The 27519-nt window shown below is 47.2% G+C and overlaps 1 protein-coding gene across 2 annotated transcripts in view; it reads right to left on the bottom strand.

The window, feature by feature from the left end:
• INAVA (innate immunity activator) overlaps window positions 1-27519 on the bottom strand; it is a 129063-nt gene that overhangs the window by 31955 nt on the left and 69589 nt on the right. Inside the window, exons 1-2 of one of the 2 annotated variants that reach the window (XM_069633531.1) lie at window positions 11310-11470; window positions 2035-2149 (exon numbers count right to left, since the gene is read on the bottom strand). In XM_069633531.1, the coding sequence (XP_069489632.1) occupies window positions 2035-2122 (88 nt within the window). In that variant the 5' untranslated portion in view covers window positions 2123-2149; window positions 11310-11470. Of the gene's footprint in view, window positions 1-2034; window positions 2150-11309; window positions 11471-27519 lie in introns of those variants that run through there. The other variant, XM_069633532.1, reaches the window with a different exon arrangement.

The raw sequence follows: 27519 nt of genomic DNA on the forward strand, positions 1-27519 counted from the left end.
CATCACACACCGCACCAACACCCTCCGACATAGGTTATGTAATGTTATTGGGATTTATACCATGCACCGCTGCTAATTACATGATCTGCGGGCACGCGGGTGAATCTGAAAGAGTGGGGGAGGGTTAGGTTTGTAGGGCTAGAGCAAAATTGCTGTTGATCTGATGTGTGAGTTTCTGAGCTGATGTGTGAGTTTCTAAGTGTTCTGTGCTGAGAGCATAGAGGAATTTGGGCCCAGAGGGGAGACTCACATGACCGCAACGTCATGATCTATTGGCCGCGTCTGGGATATGTAGTTGACTGCAGCGATGTAACATTCTGCTTTCTGATGACCTTTGTGGTTTAGTCAATTTCTCACACTGATTCCGGCATCCCCTGCATCCATTCACTTAAGCCTGGGTTGAGTGGATGTCCTCAACCACTCTGCAAAACGCTCACTTCTGGAAAACTTACATGGGTTAACATGTAAAGCCATGCATCTGTTCTAAAGCCACTTGGAGCACGTGATAAAGATGGGCACCATGGCAGTAGACAGAGCCGTTGCTACAGGGTCTGGGGGGCTGTAGCCCCGGGTTTTTTGGTTGTAGCCTCGAATAGAAGCTCAGGGGAAACAACCAAAAGGCTAGCTAGCCCCCCAATCCTGACAGTCCCGACATTAGTTTAGGCCCAGATCTTTTCCAGACCTAGCAACATCCCTTCTAGTAAAATACCATGTTGCCTGGCTAATGGTCTCAGCATATGTTAAACTGAACAAGTGCTTATTACTGGCTTAAAGCATATGACATCAGGCACCGTCTCATTTCTTACCTTTGGCTAGTTGGACGAATTCTCATGACTTGTGCAGATAAATAGTTGTTCCCCAGTGTCATTGGGAGAACGTGTCTATGAGTAACTTACGTTTCCACACACCCCACGCTGACCCATTCCCTGTGCATGCATGAAGAGGTTGGCAAGTACCATTTGCATCATACAACGTGAAGGCAAGCAAAGTGGACATTGAAAGAGGACTTTTTGACTCACACTGCACTCCATTTTTTGAGTTACAAATTGTCTAAGAATCATAGGATCAGACAAGAGAGGGGGGGGTGGTGACTGGACATGCAAACATGAACACAGCCAAAAAAAAGTAGTGCTTCGTACTGGCCATGTCATTCCACAAACAAAGATTACAAGACAGGTGCTCTGCGTACCGCCGAGAGTAGACACAATAAGGAAGTTGGCGCCTGTTCAATAACCTCTCAAAGCTAAATTCCAAACGGTTTCCAATCAAAACAACGTCCTTGAAAGCTTTCATTTCTCATTGGTGGCGACGTCCGTCCAAGAGCTTAATGTGAAACTAGTTTGTTGCTGAAGGCAGAATAGACATCACATTTGCAATCAAGGAGTTATGGGGTAAAAGCTGGCTGAGGGATTCTTTGAGGTCCTAAAGCACCCCTACCAAAGTAGTGAATTGGTACAGGCCAGGGCCCTTGAGGGTTCTCGCCACTCTAAGCACGAAAAGGGCAGGCCCACATCACTCTGCTCCATTAGACAGGCTGGAAAGTTGAGAATGGCCGTTTCCTGATTGGCTAATAATTTTCCTGGTAAAAAGTATTGAGCCTAAAGGTAATCGAGCAATACCAGGAGTAGACTTCAAAGCTTGTATCCGTGGAGAAATTGGTACTTTCGGCAGGTCAGAGCTAGTTGCACCGTTCCCCGATTGCCACCCTGTGTGATCTTGTGCAAACCTCCAAGACAAGTCCTGCTTTCTCCTATTTAATCTATAAAACAGAGTGATACGGGTAGTATAATCGGATCATATTCATATGAAGAAGGGCATTCATCCAGCGCAGCGCTTTGTAGCCATAACAATGGCAGTAGGCGCTATAAAAATATCAAATAAAGTGTCAAGAGAGTTGAGTTTCGACTCTTGACCGCCTTACTGCGAACCGCAAACCTTGACCCACAATACCACCTGTCCTAGCCTTTAAACTATCTGCGGTCTCAAAACACTGATTCAGTTTCTATGAAGGAAAGGAGAGAAGAGTGTAGTTACCCGACTGCACAATGATGCCACTGTCTGTGTCACTGACTTCCTCTTTGCTCTCCATGGTGGATGCTGGGATTGATGCAGAGATGGGCATGGCAGAAGGCTGGACGGTCACTCACCGCTGAAACAAGATGGAGAACATGAGTTATTAATGCACACTATGTAGGATCTTGCAATGTGTTTACCAAGGGTTGCAGCCGTAGGCCTCTCTTCCAATGATGACCACGCACACTATCCAGACTATATATCCATAGCACAGAACCCTTGGAAAAAATTATGACTAGTACACCCTATAATATTCACCTCCAAACCATCCTGACTCCTCCTCTCTCCGAGCACTTTTAAGATGCCCAAGAGTAGTAAAACGAGCTGCACGATCAACCAATACACCAACATGACGTTATTGTCTGATTGCACCCGTAGAAGGGAGCTTAGCCAATGAGGTGGCTGGAAATGTGAGCGGAAATGGCAGTGTCCACCCACGTTCCACCTGAAACCCACCCGCCTTATGTGGTGCCTATATCTTTTTTGGCACTGTGGCCGCCAATCTCTTGTCCGGCCCTGCCCACGTTGCTCCCTGGCCCACATGTCATCTCCAGCATTCAATCACAGCTCCCTTACTCATCTGCAGGTATGGCTCTAGTTGCCATACTCCCTCACTTAACTATTCACTATAGCGGCAGCCATCTTGTTGTTGTTGTTTTTTACAGGAGATTGGGCATGTGCAAAACACGCACAGTACCATTTCCCATTAAAAAAACAACATTTAAACTATGTGTAACACTTAGCGAAGCTCCGGATTGCAAACCTGGTACGGGGGTGATTTCTACATTCATTTTAATTAAGAGGGGGCTCTTCACTTAATGGCATGACAAGGGGTTTCAAAGCATAACCAATCAAGTCCAGGGATGTTGCCACATCCTTATTGGTGATGCCTGTTTGCCTGTATGGGAGGGAAAAACGCAAATGCTTTCTTTTCGCTAAAAATCCCCTTCAAAGGTTTGGTCTACCACAGACAAGACAGCTATCAGGCTATCATGCAAGAATTAATTTTATTTTTTCCTCAATAACAAATAAAAGTATCAGTGAGATTACAGAAGTCCCAGGACAGTGTATTGGGACTTTCCAGATGTGTTGGGATATCATTCCCATGGCCCCACATCATTGACTGTTCCTGTCAGCACTAGCCAGCATAACCCAAAACATCTGGAGAGCCAGACCCCTGTACTAGTGGGGTAAAAGGCGGCTAGTGGGCACACGGGTGTGGTCGCTGACCTGAAGGTGCAAGAGAAACTTGGTGGTAGGTTGAAAAGAGAACAAATGTGATTGAAAAGGAGGAAAGCACATGGGCAATGTGTTGGTCTTGGAAGCAGGACCACATAGAGCAACAGAGGTTTGAAACCCGGATCCGCGCTTAGAAACCAAACTCATGTATTTGGCGCATTCTAAAAAACCAAATAAATAAAAATAAAAAGGTAAAATACCTTGGGGTGGGAGGGTTCCTAGACAGAAGGAGCCCCACATGTTAAAACCTTCTCACTCCACTACTGATGCGGCTCCAGAAGGAGATTTCTGCAGTATCTGGGTGATTCACTCCAGAGAGGACAAGTCGAGGGTGCAGCCACGTCCTGCCTTGCTATATTCCTAGAACACCAAATCCTTTAGAAGAAATCACGTGAGGGCAGGTGGGGCTACAGCACAGTACGTCTGGCTGTGTGACAGCACAAAGCAATCCTTTCATCAAGAAAACCCACAGATGTTCATAGAATCCCACAACCCTCAGCCCAGCCACTCCAAGGAGAGGTTCCTAGCACTCGCAGCCAGAGGCATTGCTAGGGGGAAGGGGGTAAGGGGGCTATAGCCCTGGGTCTTATGGTTGTATCCCGGATAGAAGCTCAGGGGCTACAACCAAAAGGCTAGCTAGCCCCGAGTACTGACATTAGCCTAGCCCCGGATCTTTTCCAGACCTAGCAACAGTCACAGCTGATTCAGTCCTCTCCAATCACGGGTGACTGTATCCCAGTGTTTACCCAATTGCAGACAGGCCTCTGGCGCATGATGGAAGTTCCAACAAATATTGCCTCCAGAAGCAAAAAGTGAAAGACTTGCCCCAACAAGCAAAAACCCAACGAAAGAGTGTGTCGACCCCAGCGAGGTTACGCAACGTGCAGACAGCGGGGGAGGAGCGACTGGAATGTGCACATGTCTCATAAGGTTAGAATATTGGAAAAACCCGAAGAGAGGTGACTGGAGGGGGAGGCTAGAGTGAGAACAGTGTCTGTCACTTGGATACCAGAGGAACACCTTGTGCTTTTAGGATGAAGCCTGGGTGTCTTGAAGGATCTGTGGGTGTGGGGGAACCTGTGTCGAAAGATAGGGTACACGGGGGACAGTAATGGGGAAATGCGTGAGACACCATGAACGCCCTGAAGCCAGAGATGTGGGAATGAACCAAGACAGCTCAGGGTCAGTACATCAAATCGATTTGGCCGTAGGAGAATTGGTCGCATTTTTTTGGACAGGTTGATTTTGCTGCATATATATGCAGGGGAGACCCCACACAGTCGTCCCCCTTAACCCACTTACATTAATTATATCCTGTAAACCCACCCATATTATATCTATATATATATATATATGCAAAATGTGTCCAAAAAATCTGCCAAAAATTCTCCTGCAGCCAAATAGGCTGCGCAGTAATCTGTCAATCCCAACAAAGACGCTGTTGAAGTTCATGGAGCCAGAGGCAGGGTGACGGGTGAGACTCTGTGGAAGTCTATGGTGGGGTCACTATGAGGAATGACACTCTCCAATATGGCGTGGTTGTTGGGCATTACACCAGGGTGTCAATGGTTTGCGCATGTGATTTGAGGAAGGGTAAGACCGTCAGGTCACTGACATGGGTAGAAGGGAGCCTCAACTAGCATATATATAAAGGCAGTGAAGTGGGGGTGCCCAGAACATGGGTGCAGCATAGGAGGCAAACTTTCATATAATGCTCTGTGCTGTACTCCTCCTGTTTCTAAGCACTGTAGTCATAGTTAGGTATTCAATCATTAAACCTTTATTCCACTATAGAGTCACCAGGACACATCTTACAGACAACATATAGCACAACACATAAACACGTCATGTCTATTAAATCCCCATAAAATACACAAAGAGTTAACAAACATTAAAAACCTTTGCTGCATGGACTACTACAATAAGAATGAAAGTTATAAAAAAAGGTTGCTAGCACATGAGGGAAGCTACATAAAAAGAATACAGGGCAAAACTGATTAGGCAAAGTTAAATGTAGGATGCTGTCAGGAGCCGCCTTCTTATCCAGGGCTCAAGTTGAGGGTTTCAAGAGTCACCCCACTTTTTTCAGAGGGCACCTTGATATGCTAATTTCTGGTGACACCACATTCAATTGGTATGTTAATGAGTTCCCCCCACTTTTTCTTTAGGGCTTGTACCCTGTTCTTATCCATGCCAGGTGCATGTATTAGGCTACAAAAGAAACCATACCCACGTTGAGAGAACTTTGGCAAAAACGATTGGCCTCTTGCAGAGCGCGAACCCTGTGCAGTAAAAAGAAAGGTTTAAGGTATGGAACTCTGGCAGTTAGTACTAACCAATTAAATGGCAATCGATGTATGGATCCCAGCAGGATGAAGGGCTGAGTCGGCCCGGCCGGGATTTAAACTTGCAGGATGGCTCTGTGTCCATGCTTGACGGCTCCACACAAACATAGGTTTGCATGAGCGTGCATTAAAGTGTATGGGGCCACTCATGTGACTATACAGGGGAATCCCTTAAAGTATACAATTCCCCCGAAAAGTGCAAGGCCACGGCTTTGAGTATCAGTGAGATTTGCTGACAGTTTTTTTTTGGGGGGGGCACTGAAATCTCATCTGTAATTTGAGGCCAAATGTGCTCATAATGAGGAAACAGACCCCCAATGTTTACTTTGGACCGATAAATATGGGGGGAGGTCTGTAGTGCGAGGGCACACGGGAAACCCCATAAACGAGTAAAGGTGTTAGCGTCGCCCCCTTTAGGCGAAGGAACTAACTACAGGCTGTACCAGGGTTGGGTGACATTGCTTTGCCAATGGGCAGCAAAAGGCTACATTAGCGATTGCATCGGGGGCTGGGGGGCGGAAGAGGGTATCAACGAACTGCGCTTGAAGGGCATAAGTACTAACTCTAGTTGGGTGATACTGTATGCATATGTGTTCTCTGTCAAGCGCTTAGGCGTAAGCGCTATATAAATAACACATCATTATCATGAGAGCTCACCACCCCCTATGGTGCGATACATAATAACTTGCCCACTTGCCTAGCTACTACCTGCCGTGTGAAAACCCGTACCCGGGCGCAAAGCCAAGCCCAGTTTCTCTGCCCACGGTTTGCACGCAAAGTCAAGCCAAAAACAACCCGAGCCCAGCAAGAGCTCTCCAGCAGCCCTGGCGTCTGATTCACCGGCAGCTAAGTATAGTTACTTCCAAACAATGCACCCTTTAATTAGCAAGGAAGCAAGGAAAACACGGGGTGGCCAGATGCAGAGCAAGCGCTCCTACCTACACCCAGGAGCAGGGACTACCAGCATCAGCTGCAACGAGCCCATGTCCTCAAAATCAACTTCCCCCAGCCCTAGCCTATGACAGCCCTCTGGACCTCATTTGATCATGGGGACCGCCAGAAAATGGCAGCTGCCAGCCCCATGGTGCAAGGTTAAAACCAGTCCTGGACTAGTGCCTCCCGAATGGAAAATGTTGGCATGTTGCGTGCTCTGCATGATGGACCTTGTAGGATCTCACAGAGGAACAATGGAAGCTGTAATCCCCAGAATGCAAAGTTAAAACCAGTCCTGGACTAGTGTCTCCCCAACAGAATGGATAATGTTGGCATGTTGAGCGCTCTGCATGTTGGACCGTGTAGGATCGCACAGAGGAACAATGGAAGCCATAAGGCCCAGAATGCAAAGTTAAAAACAGTCCTGGACTAGTGTCTCCAGAACGGAATGGATAATGTTGGCATGTTGCGCGCTCTGCATGTTGGACCTTGTAGGATCGCACCTAGGGATCGAACCTGTGGTGCTCTGTGTCATCTTGCTTCCAAGGCGAGTACGTTGCCCCTGAGCTATCCTCCCGATTGCAAAGTTACAACCAGCCCTGGACTAGTGTCTCCAGAACGGAATGGATAATGTTGGCATGTTGCGCGCTCTGCATGTTGGACCTTGCAGGATCATTTTGGTGGGCCCAGACACGTTATGCAATTCCTCTAAATCAGCATACACAATCCCTCCATGTATAAGTGAACCCACAAATAAAAATGGAGGCTTTCATAGTATAGACTTGCGCTGCCTTGCTGTCACAGAAAGCCATGCTTTTTATGGTGGTTCCTTAAGGGATTACTCTGCCATAAGGCAACCTTAACACCGTCAGGGGCAGAAAAAGAGAGCAGGGGAAGTTGGGAAGAAGCCCACAGTGGAAGAAGGTAACATCAGGGTAATATGTGCTATGTTGGAAGCATGCTTAGCACTCAATCCACTCGGCCACCTGTTTCAAAGCACTACATGGGAAAGTGGGGCATCATGGTGAAGGGCAGATGGAAAGGAGGGATGTAACATGGGAGAATACAATTACATTCTTAGAAGTCCTTAAAAAAACTATCGTAATCAGCCTGATGACATTTCAGATATTGAAGGGAACAAATAAGGAGAAATGGGGAAGGGAAAAGAGGAGACAAGAAGGAGAGGAAAGTAGGAAAAGTGGTTCTGCTGACTTAAGTCATTGTGTTTTTTTCTCAAAATAATGAATAGATGGAAAAGGACCTTAGGGTGACAAACTCAGCCTCAAACAGGAAGACATAGTCTCAGGGAACGCCCATTTTCCTAGAAGGGTGCATTACATTTTGAACTTGAACCAAACCCGTCAAAATATGACACCACGGCCACTTCAAAGGAGCCTTGGCATCCACCCCATGCCGATATAATTCAGCCAATCTAGAACTCCCTCACCACAGAACTAGGTTCCTCCTTCCATTCCCTTTACCCTACACTGGACACCATAGATGACGCAGAACCCGTGCGGCTGCCTTCCCACGGTCTGGCCCCACCCCCAGGTAGGCAGGGACACTGAAGCTCTCGCTGCACCCGCGCCACGGCCTTGTGGGAGTTGGTCCCATTTCACTCGGCTGCCCCGGGCTCGGCTGCCCCGGTGAGCCCTACTTATCAGGATCCCTTTTGGTGTCATGATACCCAAAGTGGTCGTCCCTTCCTGGATCACGTGGATTTCCCCGTTAGGGGCAAGCAACATGCTCTTGCACGTGGTGAGCAGTGGCATGTCCAGGCTCGTGTGACTGGGGCAGCCCAAGTTGGGCACTGACCTATTCAGGGGTGGCATGAAGTACGAGTGCACACACCGATAATGATCATAGGTTAGGGTAAGTGGGTGGCAACGGGGGCAGCTAATCAGATTCCAGGGGTAGAACGTGCCACCCCAGGCAACTCCCTGGACACACCTTTGGTGGTGACCCCTCACCTCAGACACAGAGCAACAATTTCATCAGCAATATTTCCTACCCACATTGTGAAAAAAGGCAATTTTTGGGATCTCAAAGGAGGTCCCGTACAAAGCACAGGTTAGAAGGGGCGATGCCTGCTGCATCCCAGCTTGCTAACCAATGAAAATCGTGATTTTCAAGTGTGTCGGAAAATGAATAGTTGGGATGCATGCATTTATTAGTGAAAAAAGAAAAGCGCCTAGTTGCCTTTGGGTTTTGTGTGCTTTACAAATAAATAAAAACTGGAAAAGGATTTTATTTTTATTTTTTAAAACGTCATTGGTACCACGCAGACCTGCATTAGCTCAAGGGTCTTTTTTCATGGGTCGAGGGGTGGAGGAGAAAGGGCTGCCTGTGCATTGGGCCTTTGCGGCCCCCTCAGGAGAGTTCCTACCTTTGCAGGTGGATTTCACAGTTAAACATTCCGCACTCCTGGGTCTTAATGGAGACAAAGAGTGGGCGGGGGGGAAAAAGCAGAGGAAAATGCAAAACGCTGAATAGCACCTGCCAAAAATCATTCTAAGACTTGGGGAGGGTAGCACTCGCTGCCAGCCCATCCCCCAACCCCAATCCCGAGGTTCCAAAAAAGGAGCAGGTGATTTCAACTGCAAACAAAGCTAACCATCTGTACTTAAGGGAGAGGCACTCTGCAGAAGTCGCTGATCCAATTTACACAGGTTTTTATCTTCTGCAAACAACTTAGGCTGCTAATGGGAAACCCAGGAGGAACCCTTTAAAGGACCACAGGGAAATGGAGATAGGATAAGCAGGAGCTAAAAGCAGTTCCTGGGTGTCTTGACCAGTGACCAGGTGCTACCACAGGGGGACGAGGAGCGAGTGCATAGTGTTTGCGAAAATGTAACTCCCACATAGGATGCACACGTATAATAGTGTCCATTATTTATGCCCCTTATGCTTTAAATGTTGTATAGATGCCACGTATTGCTGAATTAGGGATTGTTCCGAGCGCGCAGAGTGAAATTCACACAGGTGTGTTTGTTCTGCCGTTGACCTGGGGAGCCTAAAGGAGCTCCTGGCAGCTGTTGTTGTCAAGCTTCTTCTAGGCAGCAAGCAGGAGCTAAATAGCTCCCAGCGCCACTCAGTTTCAAACCCCGAAGGAGAATGCACAAAAAGTGCTTTAATGAAGAGAGGGCTGCCATAGCCTTCGCCCCTTTTTGGGACTGAGAATATCTTACAAACGTTGTAGAGCAAGAAAATGAAGTGGGAGAAACTGGTGAGTTCTCTGTAGTCTATTCTCTCTTCTCTCTCTCTCTCCTCTCTCTCTCTCTTTGTGACTGGCTCCCACAGGAGTGCAGCATCTGGGTTTCCCACCTACCAGGGATCAGTGCTTTGAAAACAGATCTTTCAGTGTTGCTCTACATGGGAAGAGCACCCATGTGCGTTCTGCCAGTACTCAACAGCTAGACGAGCAGATCAGCAAAAACTCCTGGAAATGTGATCCATATGACTCCCCCCTCCCCCGCTTCTAGGAGGCAGGGCACAGGCTGCCACTGCACTGCTCTGGCCTGTCAACAAGTAGCACAAAATGGGATCATACCAAAATAAAGGATTAACACATTTCACCCATATATATATATATATATATATATATATATGGGTGGGTTAAGTCAATAAAAAAGGTGGAGGGGTATGGGGGGGCTGCAGCACCCCCCCCCCGCATATCTATAGATAGATAGATATATATATATATATATATATATATATATATATATGTATGTATATATATATATATGCAGTAAAATGGGGTAAAACACACACACAAATAATCAGATAGATCCACACAACATCCCCGGGCCAAAATGGGACACACAATCTCAGCCGCCATCCGAGTGACTCCACTCCAGCCCCACCAGTCTAGTCAACTAGGAGCAGAGCCCCAGATAAGATTTTGAACCAGGAGTATTGTATTTCCTGTTTTTTAAAGTTCAGAGTCAAATCATTTTTTAGGGAATACAAATGCAAGTCCAATCCACAATGGCAGTATTTTATAAGTGAGTAAAACATGTTTTTTCTGGTAAACGGAAGTGTTTTTGTAATAATTATTCCTTTGCACCCTAGTTATTCATACACATTAAAAAAGATACAAGTTTACTTCTTCCAATCAGACAGTAATAATAGTACTTCTATAGTTGACATAGAATAAGGACTATGATGAGGAAGCAGGACAAGGAAGCAGTGGCACGATAACTTACCAGTAATCTTCATTACTCCACATCTATTCTTCCTCGTCACAGCCCTTGCTATAGAAGGACTGTGACGTGTAAATAGTGACACAATTACTTACCAGTAATCTCATTACACCCAGTCAAATTCATCCTCGTCACAGTGCAGGCTCTATGTCATGTACTGTGATGAGGAGTCAATGGAAGGTTCTCCATGGCCATACACTCGCACCCCGTTACCTTAAAAGTAAGGTCACCAAATGACACAGTGCAACTTTGGACATTCTATCCCAGCCCTGGCTTTATCTTTCACTCTAGTCATTTAATAAAAGTGACCAAGACTACGAGTGCCAGAATACACCGGGTGGAGTAAAAACAAGCCCAGGTCTGGGGCATGGTGCCATATGGTAACTGGTAACCTTAAGGTTAAAATGAATGCACACCCCCCTCCCCTATTACACACATAAATAGGGGACACCCCGCACAGAGAAGTCCCGAACACGCATCCACACGACACGTCCCTCTGGATTCAAGCAGCTCCTACCTGTTGGGCTCCGGAACTCCTGCCACCTCAGAGTCCTCTGACTGGGACACGCGCCCCGCAGCCTCAGCGCCCCTCGGACCAGGTGGCTGCTGTCCTCCCTGCCTGCACGCTCCAGCTCCCGGGAGAGCCTGCCTCCTTCTGCCTGCACGGCGCTGCCTTACCTGTGCGGACTTGCGCTGGTGGGAGGGGCCGCCTCCTCGCTGGGGTTGAGCAATCTGGCTCCGCTTGGGCGCGCGCTGGGGCCGGCAGCAGAGATTCCTGGAGGAGGACCGGCCTCCCTCGCCTTTGTAAGGCAACAACTCTGTTGACATTCCTCTCACGCACAGAGGCCCGGCCGATACAGCCCAGAAATCTCCCCAGAAGGGGCGGCGTGACCACATTTAAGCCATGAAACTGGCCTTTTAACTAATCCCAGTTTCCCAACATTTAATTTGTGTGATCTTTGGCAAATTACTTTATATCCCTATGTCGTAGCTTCCCTTATCTAGCTCATAAGGGAGTGGGTAAAGCAGCTCAGCAAGTTGAGCAAAATGCTTGTTTCAGGGGTATATATGGCTTTCTGTAGCCTGAAATCACCAGTTCAAATCTGACTTCATAAAGTAATCCTGCTGACCCTTCCTGCTAAACTAATTACCGCCCTATCGCCATTACCCCTTCCTAGGTCAACTCCTGGAGAAGCTGGTCATCCCCCAATTGATCCAACACACTGAATCTGTCGGTTGGCTCCACGACCACCGGTCTGGCTTCAGAGCAGCCAGAGGCACGGAAACTGCTCTGCTAAACACCTGTGAAGACTTGCTCTCAAATCTCCATCCCAACCCTCCATCAGTTCTCTTTGTTTTGGATCTTTCCTCTGCCTTCGGCACAGTCAGTCATGCCACCTTGACAAATCGGCTCTGTGACACCCTTGTCGCTGAACTGGTTGATCTTATGCCTCTCCAACCCACCTTCCCAGGTTTAACTGGACCCTTTTCTCTGGCCTATCACTCTCTCCACCTGCGGCGTCCCTCAAGGCTCGATCCTCTCACGGTGGCTCTTCTACATCTATCTTGCCCCTCTGGCTGCACACCTAATCTCCTCCTTCTCTCCTCACTTCCAGTGTTATGCAGACGACACGCGCTTCTCCTTCAAGCTTCCCTCCACTGCCTCCTCTTCCTCCTCTCTCATCCCTGACTGCTATTCAGGCATGGTGTGCGTCCAGTGATCTTTGCTTTAATGCCAGTAATACTGAGATCATCCTCATTGGGTCCCTGCTCCCTCCTACCCTTTGGCCCCCCTCTATGGGTCCCCTCCCCTCACTCTCTTGTGAGTCAAAAAACCTTTGTGTCATTTTTTACTTCTCCCTCTCCTCACATTGTGGACCTTGCCAAGAAAGCCCATTCTCCCTTTCCTCACCTTCTCCTAGAAACCCCATGTCTCCAGAGGCCTGGTTCTCTCTAGGTTAGACTATTGCAACATCCTCATTCTTCCTTCATCCCCCCTTTCGCCCCCGTCAACTAATCCAGAATAGGACTGCAAGAATTATGCTTGGCCTCAAGCCCAGGGACCGCATCTCTACAGTCCTAGGATCAAGTTCAAGACCCTCTGCATCATCCACAAGGCCTTCTGGAGCCTGAGACCCCGCTACATCCGACTCCCTCTCCCTAAATACCTCCCTGCTAGAGCCCTTCAGTCCTCTAACTCCAACTCCCTGCAGATCCGATGCGTCTCTAAGCAGAGATTGGGGGGTAGATCTCTCTCCTACGCAGGCCAATCAGCAAAATCACTTAGAAACAGCCACCTGACACTAGAGCAATCTGATATATAAACACGCATTGGCAAAGCCAATAGTTTTGGTTTATGTGTTGGCATGCAATAGGTATTTTCTGACACTGACATAATGACACAACCTGACCATTAAATGGGAACAGCTTGAACATTGTGTGTGTACCTGGGTATATGGCCGCATTGTCTAACAAATGCCTACATGCAAGCCAAAACTGTTGGCTTTACCAATGCTTGTTTGAACAGGAATTAGAGGATGCCAGGACACTGACACTGCTTATAAACCAAGTGGTTCAAGACCCAGTAAGGTCCAACGTTTTTCTTACACAATAGGTATATTTACCGCTGTAATTAAGATCCTAACTCCCAGAAGATTGCATTGATATAACACTGGCAGGGGAGTACTTCCCGGCACGACAGTTGATGTTACTGTTTGATAAAGCCATCTGAAAGATATCCCACGAGGATGTGTTATGGGCAGAGCGATGAAGGAAAGTGTATGGTAATGGCCACAGTGACAAGCATGGGAGGGAGCAGTCAATAGGTGGTTTAATAATCAAACCACCCCCACAGACTGTTTATCCCTCCACACATGTCCTCTCCCCCAGCTTCACTTCCCTTCCTTTGACAATAGTGTTTGGCCTTTAGGCAGCACTGTCAGCACCGGCTAAAAGCCACAACTAAAAGAAAACGAATGAGTCCTTGTGTTTTCACTCTTTATGTTTTGTCCACTTGTTTCGCACGACTTTCCCTTATTTCTGCAAAGCGAGTTCTTAAAAAAGGTTAACTTCGTATTTCATGGTTTCATTTGGAGCAATTTACAACATATAACATTTAAAACCAGAGCATACGTGATGCCACGCTATTGAAATAGGACGGTAAAAAAATAAATATATTAAACAATACCAAAACAATAATGTTTAGTGTTTATGGGAACGTTAAAGCCCACTCCCCTTCTAGGAGCCCTGATTACATTTAAAAAAAATGTGCACGTGTGTAGTATTCTTTTCTTAGTAGGGGTGGGGGAGCAAGAATTTTGGCGTCATCTTCTTTGGGCTTGCACCCCCTTTTTCACATAGGTGTAATGTGCATCACAGGATAACATATTTTGTGTCACTTTTTAAATGGTCCGCATCTTCCAAATAATGTGGCCACAAAACACTGTCACATTTGGCACAACCTAGACCCTTGTTGTCAGTCAGCATGGAGAGGCCAGGGATTGTAGGGGCATGGAGCCCTGAACTCCCCTGCCTGGCAGGTTGGGCGTCATAGGCATAGCCTCGCCATGTGGGCCGTTCTGCAATGTCCTGCCCCTCCTAAGGAGACCACCCCCACCCTCCTTACCCCCCGTAGTGCTGCTAGCTAATGTACGTTCAGGCTGGAATTTGTAGATGCTTTCAATAACGTACAATTTCCCTAAACAGTAAAAAAAAGCCTCCCAGAAGCTCGCCCGTCGCCAGTCATAGCGCCAACCCCTGTTCCATAAACAAGCCCCGCGCCAAGAGGCCATTTAGCTCCTAGTGTGCAACCGCCCACACGGTATCTTTGAACACACTGGAATTTTAAAAATACTGTGGAGAACTGCACATGCGATGTCTTAAGTGTTCAAGTGTTGAACTCAGGGGTCAAGTCCTAAAAATTCAAGTTGGGGGACTCATCAAAAAATGTAATGGGTTGTGACATCACCAAAAATTAGCATATCAAGGTGAACTCTTCACATTTCATTAAATTGCATAACCACCCAAATTGCACAGGACGAATGGCACTTGCCTTTCATAAAATCAACACACACACACAAAACCAAGAGAGGATATTTTCTTTGACTACTGTTTTTCAAAACGTTAAAAGGTGTGCGTGTTTTAAACTCCAAGAACCAATACAAATGTTTTCCCTGAAACGTGCAGTACGGAAATGGGACATGTCACCTTTTGTTCATTTCTCATCATGTTACATAGTGCAGTGGTGAAGTGCCCGACCTGCAAAACTGATGACTGTTTGCCGATCCCTGAGGTAGACTTTAATTCATAAATTCAAATAGGGCATTCAATGTTTCTCATTTTAGCTGGGGGGGACTGAGTCCACTCTCTGAAGAAAGTGGGTGGACTGGGTTCACCAACGTGTACCCTCGACTTGAGCCCTGGAAACGTGAGCTTCTTTGCATTCCTATGCAAAAAGGACGCACATACTCGCCCTTAGCACTTCAGGGTTGGAAGAAGCCCAAAGCCTTTCAGAATATCAAATGGTGCTAAAATAAAAAGACTTTCCTAGGTTGGGGGGGGACAAACTTTCTACAGCATCGCACCCCAGCCACCAAACCCCCTCTCCAGCTGCCATCAACCTCCTCTTCTCCCCAAGCAGGCCCCTTATCTGGGCAGCCCTTCTGGGGTGTCCCCTGAGAGCACACACTCCTAGCCCCAGGGGTGTGTGGGAGGGGGGGGGGCTGGCCCGTGTTCACCTCCCTGTCTATTTACCTGCAGACGGACCCCTCAGGAATGTTACCTTGCAATACTGGAACGTGAGCTGGGCGGGCTGCGGGGGTGGTGCCGGTTTCACCGGTGTAAGGAGGGCCTGATTCATAGAGCGTTTTTCAATGGGATTGCACCATTATAAAACGTTTCTGTGAAGCTGGCCCTAATCGTGCCAGGAAACGGGAATTGCGTAAAGATGCGCACTGGGGTATTTCAGAATTTCACTTAAGAACTCCGGGTTTTATCTTAACCCACTTGGCCGAACACTAGCGATGAAATAGTTAAACGCTACATCCCGCAAGAACGTTACACCCCGTACTGCGCCCCTTCATTCTCTAACTAGCGCCTAGATACCTGAGGGCGTTGTGCGCTGCTATAGATGAGAACATAAATAAATAATATATGTTGTGTTATCTTGCATTTGTATAGCGCCTACTGCTATAGTTCATGGCACTCAATAACAGTTGCACATGGCAAAGGTCCCAGAAGTATGCTGCCAACAACAGCCTACGAACGCCGGGTAGAAGGGGTACACTCTGCAAAACTCTTGGGCCCACAAGTCACTCATGCTATTGTCCCTCAAGTCCACGACCAATATATGATGACCGACATAGCTCGCCATCCACGAACCTATAGAACTAGGGGTCTCACCCCTAGGGCCATCTCATCCACTGAACCATTTTCACCTCAGCAGGTAAGACAGCTCTTCGAGTTAAGCGCTCACCTGGGGTATGGCTATGCCCCCTGAGCTTCGTTTCACCATTTCAGTGTTACCAAGGTCCATACATTGCGAACCCATTACATTGGCTGAACTCCACAACAGCAATTATTACATATTGAAAGCTTGTAAGGAATCCGATAAGAAGCGCTACATAAATATTGAAAAGGGACATTATTATTTCACGCTTAATTAAGACCATTCTGCACAACTTGTGCCATTTTTTGGGGGGTTTCTATATTGCAGAATTAATTTGCCATCATGTGACCTTTTCTTGTACCCTCTTACATAGTTGCTACACAACCCATGGCGGCAGCCAGTTATAATGTCGAAAATAAAATGTCGAAAAAAATAATCTGGTTTAGCTAGTAAAAAAAAAACGGGGGGCTGGGGAGGAACCCCCACCCCATTAAAAAAAAAAACATTCCATTTTTTTTTCGAGATTCTTTTTTTTGACATTTTTAAATTCGACATATTCACTATAAACCGCGGCTGCTTTTTCGACATATTTTCTATACTCAATGCCCTTTTAGGAAACAAAATATTTAATTAAATTGTTTGTTGCATATAATGTACCGTGCAAGGGTTACTAGTTACTGTGTGCTCAAGGGGTGGTTCTGGGAAGGGGGTGAACATCTACAGCCCCTCTAGCCCCCTTACCCTTCATTTTACAGTCTGGCTTGTGCAAGGGGGTAGTTCTGGCAAAAGTTCAGACACATAACACGCCCCACCCCCACCAGGCAGCTTTCAATCTTGCTTTTGTGAGGGGGTAGTTGTGTCCAGGGTTCAGACACCCATTGGCCTGCCCCATCAGCTTAGATCCTGGCTGGGTCGGGCGGGGTCCGGGACGCTACAAGCCTTCCCTATCAGTTTACAGCCTGGCTTTTGTGTGGGGTGGGGGCTGGTTCTGGCAAGGTTCAGGTCCCCTAACAGCCTTCCACATTAGTCTACAGCCTGGTTTTGGAGAGGGGGTTGGTTCTGGAAAGGGTCCGGGAACCTAGCAGCCTTCCCATTAGTCTACAGCCTGGCTTTTGTGAGGGGATTGGTTATGGCAAGGGTCAGTCCCCCTAACAGCCTTCCCATTAGTCTACAGCCTGGCTTTTGTGAGGGGGTTGGTTATGGCAAGGGTCAGTCCCTCTAACAGCCTTCCCCATCAGCTTACAGCCTGGTTTTTTAGATGGGTTTTTTCTGGCAAGGGTCTGGGCCCTTAACAGCCTTGCCAATCAGCTTACAGGCTGGTTTTTGGAAGGGGGTTGGTTCTGGAAAGGGTCAGTCCCCCTAACAGCCTTCCTCATTATTCTACACCCTGGTTTTGGTGAGGGGGTTGGTTCTGGCAAGGGTATGGGACCTTAACAGGCTTCCCCATTAGCTTACAGCCTGGTTTTTGGGAGGGGGTTGGTTCTGGAAAGGGTCAGTCCCCCTACCAGCCTTCCCCATTAGTCTACAGCCTGGTTTTGGAGAGGGGGTTGGTTCTGGAAAGGGTCCGGGACCCTAACAGCCTTCTCCATCAGCTTACATCCTGGTTTTTGGGAGGGGGTCAGTTCTGGAAAGGGTCAGTCTTCCTAACAGCCTTCCCCATCATCTTACATCCTGGTTTTTGGGAGGGGGTTGGTTCTGGAAAGAGTCAGTCCCCCTAACAGCCTTCCCCATTAGTCTACAGCCTGGTTTTGGTGAGGGGTTGGTTCTGGGAAGGGTCAGCCCCCCTAACAGCCTCCCCCATTATTCTACAGCCTGGTTTTGTTTGGTGAGGGGGTTGGTGCTGGCAAGGGTATGTGACCCTAACAGCCTTCCCCATTAGTCTACAGCCTGGTTTTGGTGAGGGGATTGGTTCTGGAAAGGGTCCGGGAACCTAGCAGCCTTCCCATTAGTCTACAGCCTGGCTTTTGTGAGGGGATTGGTTATGGCAAGGGTCAGTCCCCCTAACAGCCTTGCCATCAGTCTACAGCCTGGCTTTTGTGAGGGGGTTGGTTATGGCAAGGGTCAGTCCCTCTACCAGCCTTCTCCATCAGCTTACAGCCTGTTTTTTTAGATGGGTTTGTTCTGGCAAGGGTCTGGGCCCTTAACAGCCTTGCCCATCAGCTTACAGCCTGGTTTTTGGAAGGGGTTGGTTCTGGAAAGGGTCAGTCCCCCTAACAGCCTTCCCCATTATTCTACAGCCTGGTTTTTGGGAGGGGGTTGGTTCTGGAAAGGGTCAGTCCCCCTACCAGCTTTCCCCATTAGTCTACAGCTTGGTTTGGGAGAGGGGGTTGGTTCTGGAAAGGGTCCAGGACCCTAACAGACTTCTCCATCAGCTTACATTCTGGTTTTTGGGAGGGGTCGGTTCTGGAAAGTGTCAGTCTCCCTAACAGCCTTCCCCATCAGCTTACAGCCTGGTTTTTGGGAGGGGGGTTGGTTCTGGAAAGAGTCAGTCCCCCTAAGAGCCCTCCCCATTAGTCTACAGCCTGGTTTTGGTGAGGGGTTGGTTCTGGGAAGGGTCAGTCCCCCTAACAGCCTTCCCCATTATTCTACAGCCTGGTTTTGGTGAGGGGGTTGGTTCTGGCAAGGGTATGGGACCCTAACAGCCTTCCCCATTAGTCTACAGCCTGGTTTTGGTGAGGGGGTTGGGTCTGGCAAGGGCCAGTCCCCCTATCAGCCTTCCCCATTAGTCTACAGCCTGGTTTTGGTGAGGGGGTTGGTTCTGGAAAGGGTCAGCCCCCCTAACAGCCTTCCCCATTAGTCTACAGCCTGGTTTTGGTGAGGGGGTTGGTTCTGGGAAGGGTCAGTCCACCTAACAGCCTTCCCCATTATTCTACAGCATGGTTTTGGTGAGGGGGTTGGTTCTGGCAAGGGTCAGTCCCCCTAACAGCCTTCCCCATTAGTCTACAGCCTGGTTTTGGTGAGGGGGTTGGTTCTGGCAAGGGTCAGTCCCCCTAACAGCCTTCCCCATTAGTCTACAGCCTGGTTTTGGTGAGGGGGTTGGTTCTGGCAAGGGTCAGTCCCCCTAACAGCCTTCCCCATTAGTCTACAGCCTGGTTTTGGTGAGGGGGTTGGTTCTGGCAAGGGTCAGCCCCCCTAACAGCCTTACCCATTAGTCTACAGCTTGGTTTTGGTGAGGGGGTTGGTTCTGGCAAGGGTCAGCCCCCCTAACAGCCTTCCCCATTAGTCTACAGCCTGGTTTTGGTGAGGAGGTTGGTTCTGGCAAGGGTATGGGACCCTAAAAGCCTACCTCCAACAACCTGCCCCATGACCTTCCCGCCTGGCATCTGTGAGGGGAGGCTGGGGGGGCAGAAATCTGATGGCACTCGCCATCAACTTCCAATCCCACTTTTGTGATAGACTGTGTTTCTGACAAGAAGCCAGAAATGGGACAGCATGCCCCATCACCCCCCCCATTCTGGCTTTCATTGACTTGATGTGTGTCGTTTTGTGTGGTTGCTGAGGGTGACAGGGTCGCAATCCGTTCGTAGGAGTGTGAGGTGTGTGTTACTGAGTTCGGGGTGACTGAAGCGGGCATGGGGTACCCCTAGGATTATAAATTCGTTGACAAGAGTGTGGTGGCGTGTGGGGTTGGACAGTGTTGTTGGTTGGGGAATTTGGCTGTTCAACGCGCCCCCGCATGTCTTAGTTTGTATATCAGGGCTGTCGGTGACTTTAGGGGTCCTGAGGCTGTAGGGGCAGGGCAGGGTCCTGTCGGGTCTTGCGGTCAGAACCTGGCACTGAATTTGCGCATCGCCGCTTGCTTGGCTGTGCCCGCTCTGTTCCTGCGCACTAGCGGAGGCGTAGTGGTGTGCTGTGGTGGACTTTGGCCTTCTCGCTCATGGCACAGCTATGCCAGCTATGCGGCTGGTTATCACTTCTGGGAGAAAATCAGTCGGCATGGCCATGACCTGCCAGCTGCTGGCAGGCAGTCTTGTCTGAGCCCTGCGAGGCCTGGCACCCAGACACATAGAAACTGGCGGCCGATAAGGTCCAGTTTCACCGTCTTCCCGCACACAAGAACTGTGCGTAGTCTCCAGCCCCGTCTTGACCCACCTGACAGGCCCAGCCAGGAAACTGACTTAAAGACATAAAGACATTACAGCCAAGAAGAAACTCTCACGACTTTATTTCTTTTGTTATTGCTGAAGCTGGTAGACCCGACAGAAACACCACAGCTCTCAACTCACACGCATTGGAACTAGTTCACTCCCAACCAAAAACGAATGGATCTTCAATGGGTATGGAAAACGCATGCTTTCTGGCAACGATGAGAACAGACTTGCCATCGTGTCTTTCCATTTCCCTGCCTTCAGTAGCGCCTTAGACGGAACATGGTTTCCATCTCTGTCTTTGCTTTTAGTATGAATCTGCTCCTGTGCCTGTCCTAGGCTATTTTTTTTTTTTTAGAAACAATGCTGTACTCACTTTGTTCCCTTGACCTTCCCTCACCATATCCCTGGTAAGTCTCAACTCATTGTGGCTTCTTCCGTGAAACTACGTCCAACTCCTCAAATAGTAAATATACACTAGAGATTGCTAAATGCCTCTACATTCATGCCAACTTGCCCCCATTCTAATCCAGAGATAGGGTCCAATTCTTTTTGCATTCTGGGATTCGTAGTCCCATATCTCCATGTCATACATTCAGGACTACATATCCCATGATGCAACAGAGGGACACATCAAGGCCTGGACTGGCATCTACTGAAGGAAGTGGGTATGTTGTCATGCACGCCTCATTACAGGCTAGTCTGTACACTCCTTGGAATGTGCACTGCACATCTTGCCTCACTCAGCTCGTCAGCCTTCCTTGGGCTCCTCCTTATCATACTCTTCCTCGTTGGTAAACATTGTGTGTCCATTTTAAGAAGATGTGGCATACGCCTGCTGTTTCAGAAGATACTAAACACACTCGCCGGATCCATTTGAAACGCGTTTCTGTTTAATCTCTCCCTTTCGCTTCAATCCTCCGAGATTTCTACATGGACCATCCTGAAACCCTTCTCACCATCCTTGTCTGCTTGGGCTAACAAAGGTGTGAGGGGTGGCACAGTGCACTTTTCTAAGTTCTACCACAGGCGGAGCTCTTAAGTGTCCGCTTCCCACTCGTGGCTATGTCGGCCAGGCCGGATTCCATATAGTTTGCCATTTCCCCCATTTAAACTCAGCCGCACAAGTCCCAGAATTCAAAGAAAAAGACAACCCTGGATAACCTCCTTCCCCAAGGACTGTGGAAGCTTGAGCGGTCTTAATCTCCTCTCCCGAGCTAGGCACATACACCGCCAGTCAGACAGAAGGGATGAGAATATAGCCCCCACCCCAGTCACCGGCCCCTTTCAGCAGTTTGCTCAGGTGGGGTGTGAACAGAGGGGTGGGTGGAGGGGGGGTAATTACAGAACAGCGGGGCAGCTATTAAGGTAAGCAGGGCCCGCCCATCGAAGCAGATCAAAAGAGACGATGCTAGCCTAGGAACCCGGGGAGACAATGAGTCCTAAAGTCTAGAGTGAAATGACACACCAGGGAGGCAATCAGTCCTAAAGTCTAGAGTGAAATGACATGCCAGGGAGGCAATCCGCCCTAAAGTCTAGAGTGAAAAGACACACCAGGGAGGCAATCGGTCCTAATGTCTAGAGTGAAATGACATGCCAGGGAGGCAATCCGCCCTAAAGTCTAGAGTGAAAAGACACACCAGGGAGGCAATCGGTCCTAATGTCTAGAGTGAAATGACATGCCAGGGAGGCAATCCGTCCTAAAGTCTAGCATGAAATGACACGGATCACACTCTTAATAACAACCCTTTGGCTTCCAGGTGGGAGGCTTTCTCGATATTACTGGACAAGCATGACCACTCCATCCCGTACCTTCTGTTACCCTCAATATTCGCGGTTATACACAGTCTATTATTCTTGGCACAGGCTTGGCAGCCACATAATTAACATTATGGAGTTTGACCTGCGAGACAACGCATAGAGATCCCCGAACATAAGCCACAAAATGTCCAGGATTTCCCGAGCACACCCTGGAGCCCCTCATCCGTCCAACATTACATTGCGTAATACTTACAATTCTCTAAATATGTATTGGAAACATACCACAAATCTCGAAACACTTTAAGACATACCCTTGTTCGCCTTGTTTTGCAAAACTATGGTCCGCCTAAAAAGACTGGCATGCACCCAAGATAGCACAAAATACCTCCCCCACCCCCATCTGCACCCCCTACCTCCCTGTGATTGTAGCCTCTATTTCCATCTTCCACGTCCTATTAACTTCCTCTCACGCATTTTCTTTGCTCTGACTAACTAGGATCTGAATACCTCTGGCAGGGGCACAGCGTGCCACTCCACATACAAGCCTAGGAAACCTAAAACTTCTATGGTGGTGATTTGGGAAGCATGAAAGCGTGTTAGTATATATGGAACAGCGATCGGACATTGCCACGATGCTGCCACCTGGTTAAGAGAAAGTGAGGAGGGAACAGGTGTGATAAACATGAGAGAAAGTGAGAAGGGGAAAGCGTGTGATAAATATGAGAGAAAGTGAGGAGGTAAAGTGAGGAGGGCAAGGTTATTATAAATATGAGAGAAAGTGAGGAGGGAAAGGAAGCAATAGATATGTGAGAAAGTGAGGAGGGAAAGGGTGTGATAAATATGAGAGAAAGGGAGGAGGGAAAGGGTGTGATAAATATGAGAGAAAGTGAGGAGGGAAAGGGTGCAATAAATATGCGAGAAACTGAGGAGGGAAAGGGTGTGATAACTATGAGAGAAAGTGAGGAGGGAAAGGGTGTGATAACTATGAGAAAGTGATGAGGGGAAGGGTATTATGAATATGAGAGAAAGTGAGGAGGGAAAGGAAGCAATAGATATATGAGAAAGTGAGGAGGGAAAGGGTGTGATAAATATGAGAGAAAGTGAGGAGGGAAAAGGGTGTGATGAATATGAGAGAAAGTGAGGAGGGAAAGAAAGCAATAATAAATCTGAGAGAAAGAGAGGAGGGAAAGGGTGCAATAAACATGAGAAAAAGTGAGGAGGGAAAGGGTGCGATAAATATGAGAGAAAGTGAGGAGGGAAAGGATGTGATAAATATGAGAGAAAGTGAGGAGGGAAAGGGTGTCATAAATATAAGAGAAAGTGAGGAGGGAACAGGTGTGATAAACATGAGAGAAAGTGAGAAGGGGAAAGCGTGTGATAAATATGAGAGAAAGTGAGGAGGTAAAGTGAGGAGGGCAAGGGTGTGCCAAATATGAGTGAAAGCGAGGAGGAAAAGGGTGTGATAAATTTGAGAGAAAGTGAGGAGGGAAAGGGTGTGATAACTATGAGAGAAAGTGAGGAGGGAAAGGATGTGATAACTGAGGGTAAGTGAGGAGGGAAAGGGTGTGATAACTATGAGAGAAAGTGAGGAGGGAAAGGGAGTGATAAATATGAGAGAAAGTGAGGAGGGAAAGGGTGTGATAAGTATGAGAGAGAGTGAGGAGGGAAAGAAAGCAATAAATATGAGAAAGGGGAGGGAAAGGGTGTGATAAATATGAGAGAAAGTGAGGAGGGAAAGGGTGTGATAACTATGAGAGAAAATGATGAGGGAAAGCGTATTATAAATATGAGAGAACGTGAGGAGGGAAAGGAAGTGATAGATATGTGAGAAAGTGAGGAGGGAAAGGCTGTGATAAATATGAGAGAAAATGAGGAGGGGAAAGGAAGCGATAGATATGAGAGAAAGTGAGGAGGGAACGGGTGTGATAAATATGAGAGAAATGAGGAGGGGAAAGTGTGATAAATATGAGAGAAACTGAGTAGGGAAAAAAACAATAAATATGAGAGAAAGGGAGGAGGGAAAGGGTGTGATAAATATGAGAGAAAGTGAGGAGGGAAAGGGTGCAATAAATATGAGAGAAAGTGAGGAGGGGAAAGGACATGCGATAAATATGACAGAAAGTGAGGAGGGAAAGGGTGCGATAAATATGAGAGAAAGTGAGGAGGGAAAGGATGTGATAAATATGAGAGAAAGTGAGGAGGGAAAGGATGTGATAACTATGAGAGAAAGTGAGGAGGGAAAGGGTGTGATAACTGAAGGAAAGTGAGGAGGGAAAGGGTGTGATAACTATGAGAGAAAGTGAGTAGGGAAAGAAAGCAATAAATATGAGAGAAAGGGAGGAGGGAAAAGGTGTGATAAATATGAGAGAAAGTGAGGAGGGAAAGGGTGCAATAAATATGAGAGAAAGTGAGGAGGGAAAGGGTGTGATAAATATGAGAGAAAGTGAGTAGGGAAAGGGTGCAATAAACATGAGAGAAAGTGAGGAGGGAAAGGGTGCAGATATGAGAGAAAGTGAGGAGGGGAAGGACGTGAGATAAATATGAGAGAAAGGGACGAGGGAAAGGATGCAATAAACATGAGAGAAAGTGAGGAGGGAAAGGGTGCGATAAATATGAGAAAAAGTAAGGAGGGAAAGGGTGCGATAAATATGAGAGAAAGTGAGGAGGGGAAAGGACGTGAGATAAATATGAGAGAAAGTGAGGAGGGAAAGGATGTGATAAATATTAGAGAAAGTGAGGAGGGAAAGGGTGTGATAACTATGAGAGAAAGTGAGGAGGGAAAGGGTGTGATAAATGAGGGAAAGTGAGGAGGGAAAGGGTGTGATAACTATGAGAGAAAGTGAGGAGGGAAAGGGTTTGATAACTATGAGAGAAAGTGAGGAGGGAAAGAAAGCAATAAATATGAGAGTAAGGGGGGAGGGAAAGGGTGTGATAAATATGAGAGAAAGTGAGGAGGGAAAGGGTGCAATAAATATGAGAGAAACTGAGGAGGGAAAGGGTGTGATAACTATGAGAGAAAGTGAGGAGGGAAAGGGTGTGATAACTATGAGAAAGTGATGAGAGAAAGGGTATTATAAATATGAGAGAAAGTGAGGAGGGAAAGGAAGTGATAGATATATGAGAAAGTGCAGAGGTAAAGGGTGTGATAAATATGAGAGAAAGTGAGGCGGCAAAAGGGTGAGATAAATATGAGAGAAAGTGAGTAGGGAAAGAAAGCAATAAATATGAGAGAAAGGGAGGAGGGAAAAGGTGTGATAAATATGAGAGAAAGTGAGGAGGGAAAGGGTGCAATAAACATGAGAGAAAGTGAGGAGGGAAAGGGTGCAATAAATATGAGAGAAAGTGAGGAGGGGAAAGGGTGTGATAAATATGAGAGAAAGTGAGTAGGGAAAGAAAGCAATAAATATGAGAGAAAGGGAGGAGGGAAAAGGTGTGATAAATATGAGAGAAAGTGAGGAGGGAAAAGGGTGTGATGAATATGAGAGAAAGTGAGGAGGGAAAGAAAGCAATAATAAATCTGAGAGAAAGCGAGGAGGGAAAGGGTGCGATAAATATGAGAGAAAGTGAGGAGGAAAAGGACGTGCGATAAATTTGAGCGAAAGAGAGGAGGGAAAGGGTGCAATAAACATGAGAAAAAGTGAGGAGGGAAAGGGTGCGATAAATATGAGAGAAAGTGAGGAGGGAAAGGATGTGATAAATATGAGAGAAAGTGAGGAGGGAAAGGGTGTCATAAATATAAGAGAAAGTGAGGAGGGAACAGGTGTGATAAACATGAGAGAAAGTGAGAAGGGGAAAGCGTGTGATAAATATGAGAGAAAGTGAGGAGGTAAAGTGAGGAGGGCAAGGGTGTGCCAAATATGAGTGAAAGCGAGGAGGAAAAGGGTGTGATAAATTTGAGAGAAAGTGAGGAGGGAAAGGGTGTGATAACTATGAGAGAAAGTGAGGAGGGAAAGGATGTGATAACTGAGGGTAAGTGAGGAGGGAAAGGGTGTGATAACTATGAGAGAAAGTGAGGAGGGAAAGGGAGTGATAACTATGAGAGAAAGTGAGGAGGGAAAGGGTGTGATAAGTATGAGAGAGAGTGAGGAGGGAAAGAAAGCAATAAATATGAGAAAGGGGAGGGAAAGGGTGTGATAAATATGAGAGAAAGTGAGGAGGGAAAGGGTGTGATAACTATGAGAGAAAATGATGAGGGAAAGCGTATTATAAATATGAGAGAACGTGAGGAGGGAAAGGAAGTGATAGATATGTGAGAAAGTGAGGAGGGAAAGGCTGTGATAAATATGAGAGAAAATGAGGAGGGGAAAGGAAGCGATAGATATGAGAGAAAGTGAGGAGGGAACGGGTGTGATAAATATGAGAGAAATGAGGAGGGGAAAGTGTGATAAATATGAGAGAAACTGAGTAGGGAAAAAAACAATAAATATGAGAGAAAGGGAGGAGGGAAAGGGTGTGATAAATATGAGAGAAAGTGAGGAGGGAAAGGGTGCAATAAATATGAGAGAAAGTGAGGAGGGGAAAGGACATGCAATAAATATGACAGAAAGTGAGGAGGGAAAGGGTGCGATAAATATGAGAGAAAGTGAGGAGGGAAAGGGTGCAATAAATATGAGAGAAAGTGAGGAGGGGAAAGGACATGCGATAAATATGACAGAAAGTGAGGAGGGAAAGGGTGCGATAAATATGAGAGAAAGTGAGGAGGGAAAGGACTTGATAAATATGAGAGAAAGTGAGGAGGGAAAGGATGTGATAACTATGAGAGAAAGTGAGGAGGGAAAGGGTGTGATAACTGAAGGAAAGTGAGGAGGGAAAGGGTGTGATAACTATGAGAGAAAGTGAGTAGGGAAAGAAAGCAATAAATATGAGAGAAAGGGAGGAGGGAAAAGGTGTGATAAATATGAGAGAAAGTGAGGAGGGAAAGGGTGCAATAAATATGAGAGAAAGTGAGGAGGGAAAGGGTGTGATAAATATGAGAGAAAGTGAGGAGGGAAAGGGTGCAATAAACATGAGAGAAAGTGAGGAGGGAAAGGGTGCAGATATGAGAGAAAGTGAGGAGGGGAAGGACGTGAGATAAATATGAGAGAAAGGGACGAGGGAAAGGATGCAATAAACATGAGAGAAAGTGAGGAGGGAAAGGGTGCGATAAATATGAGAGAAAGTAAGGAGGGAAAGGGTGCGATAAATATGAGAGAAAGTGAGGAGGGGAAAGGACGTGAGATAAATATGAGAGAAAGGGAGGAGGGAAAGGGTGCAATAAACATGAGAGAAAGTAAGGAGGGAAAGGGTGCGATAAATATGAGAGAAAGTGAGGAGGGAAAGGATGTGATAAATATTAGAGAAAGTGAGGAGGGAAAGGGTGTGATAACTATGAGAGAAAGTGAGGAGGGAAAGGGTGTGATAAATGAGGGAAAGTGAGGAGGGAAAGGGTGTGATAACTATGAGAGAAAGTGAGGAGGGAAAGGGTTTGATAACTATGAGAGAAAGTGAGGAGG

Source organism: Ambystoma mexicanum, chromosome 13, assembly GCF_040938575.1.
Source record: "Ambystoma mexicanum isolate Mex_15411 chromosome 13, UKY_AmexF1_1, whole genome shotgun sequence".
Taxonomy (NCBI): domain Eukaryota; kingdom Metazoa; phylum Chordata; class Amphibia; order Caudata; family Ambystomatidae; genus Ambystoma; species Ambystoma mexicanum.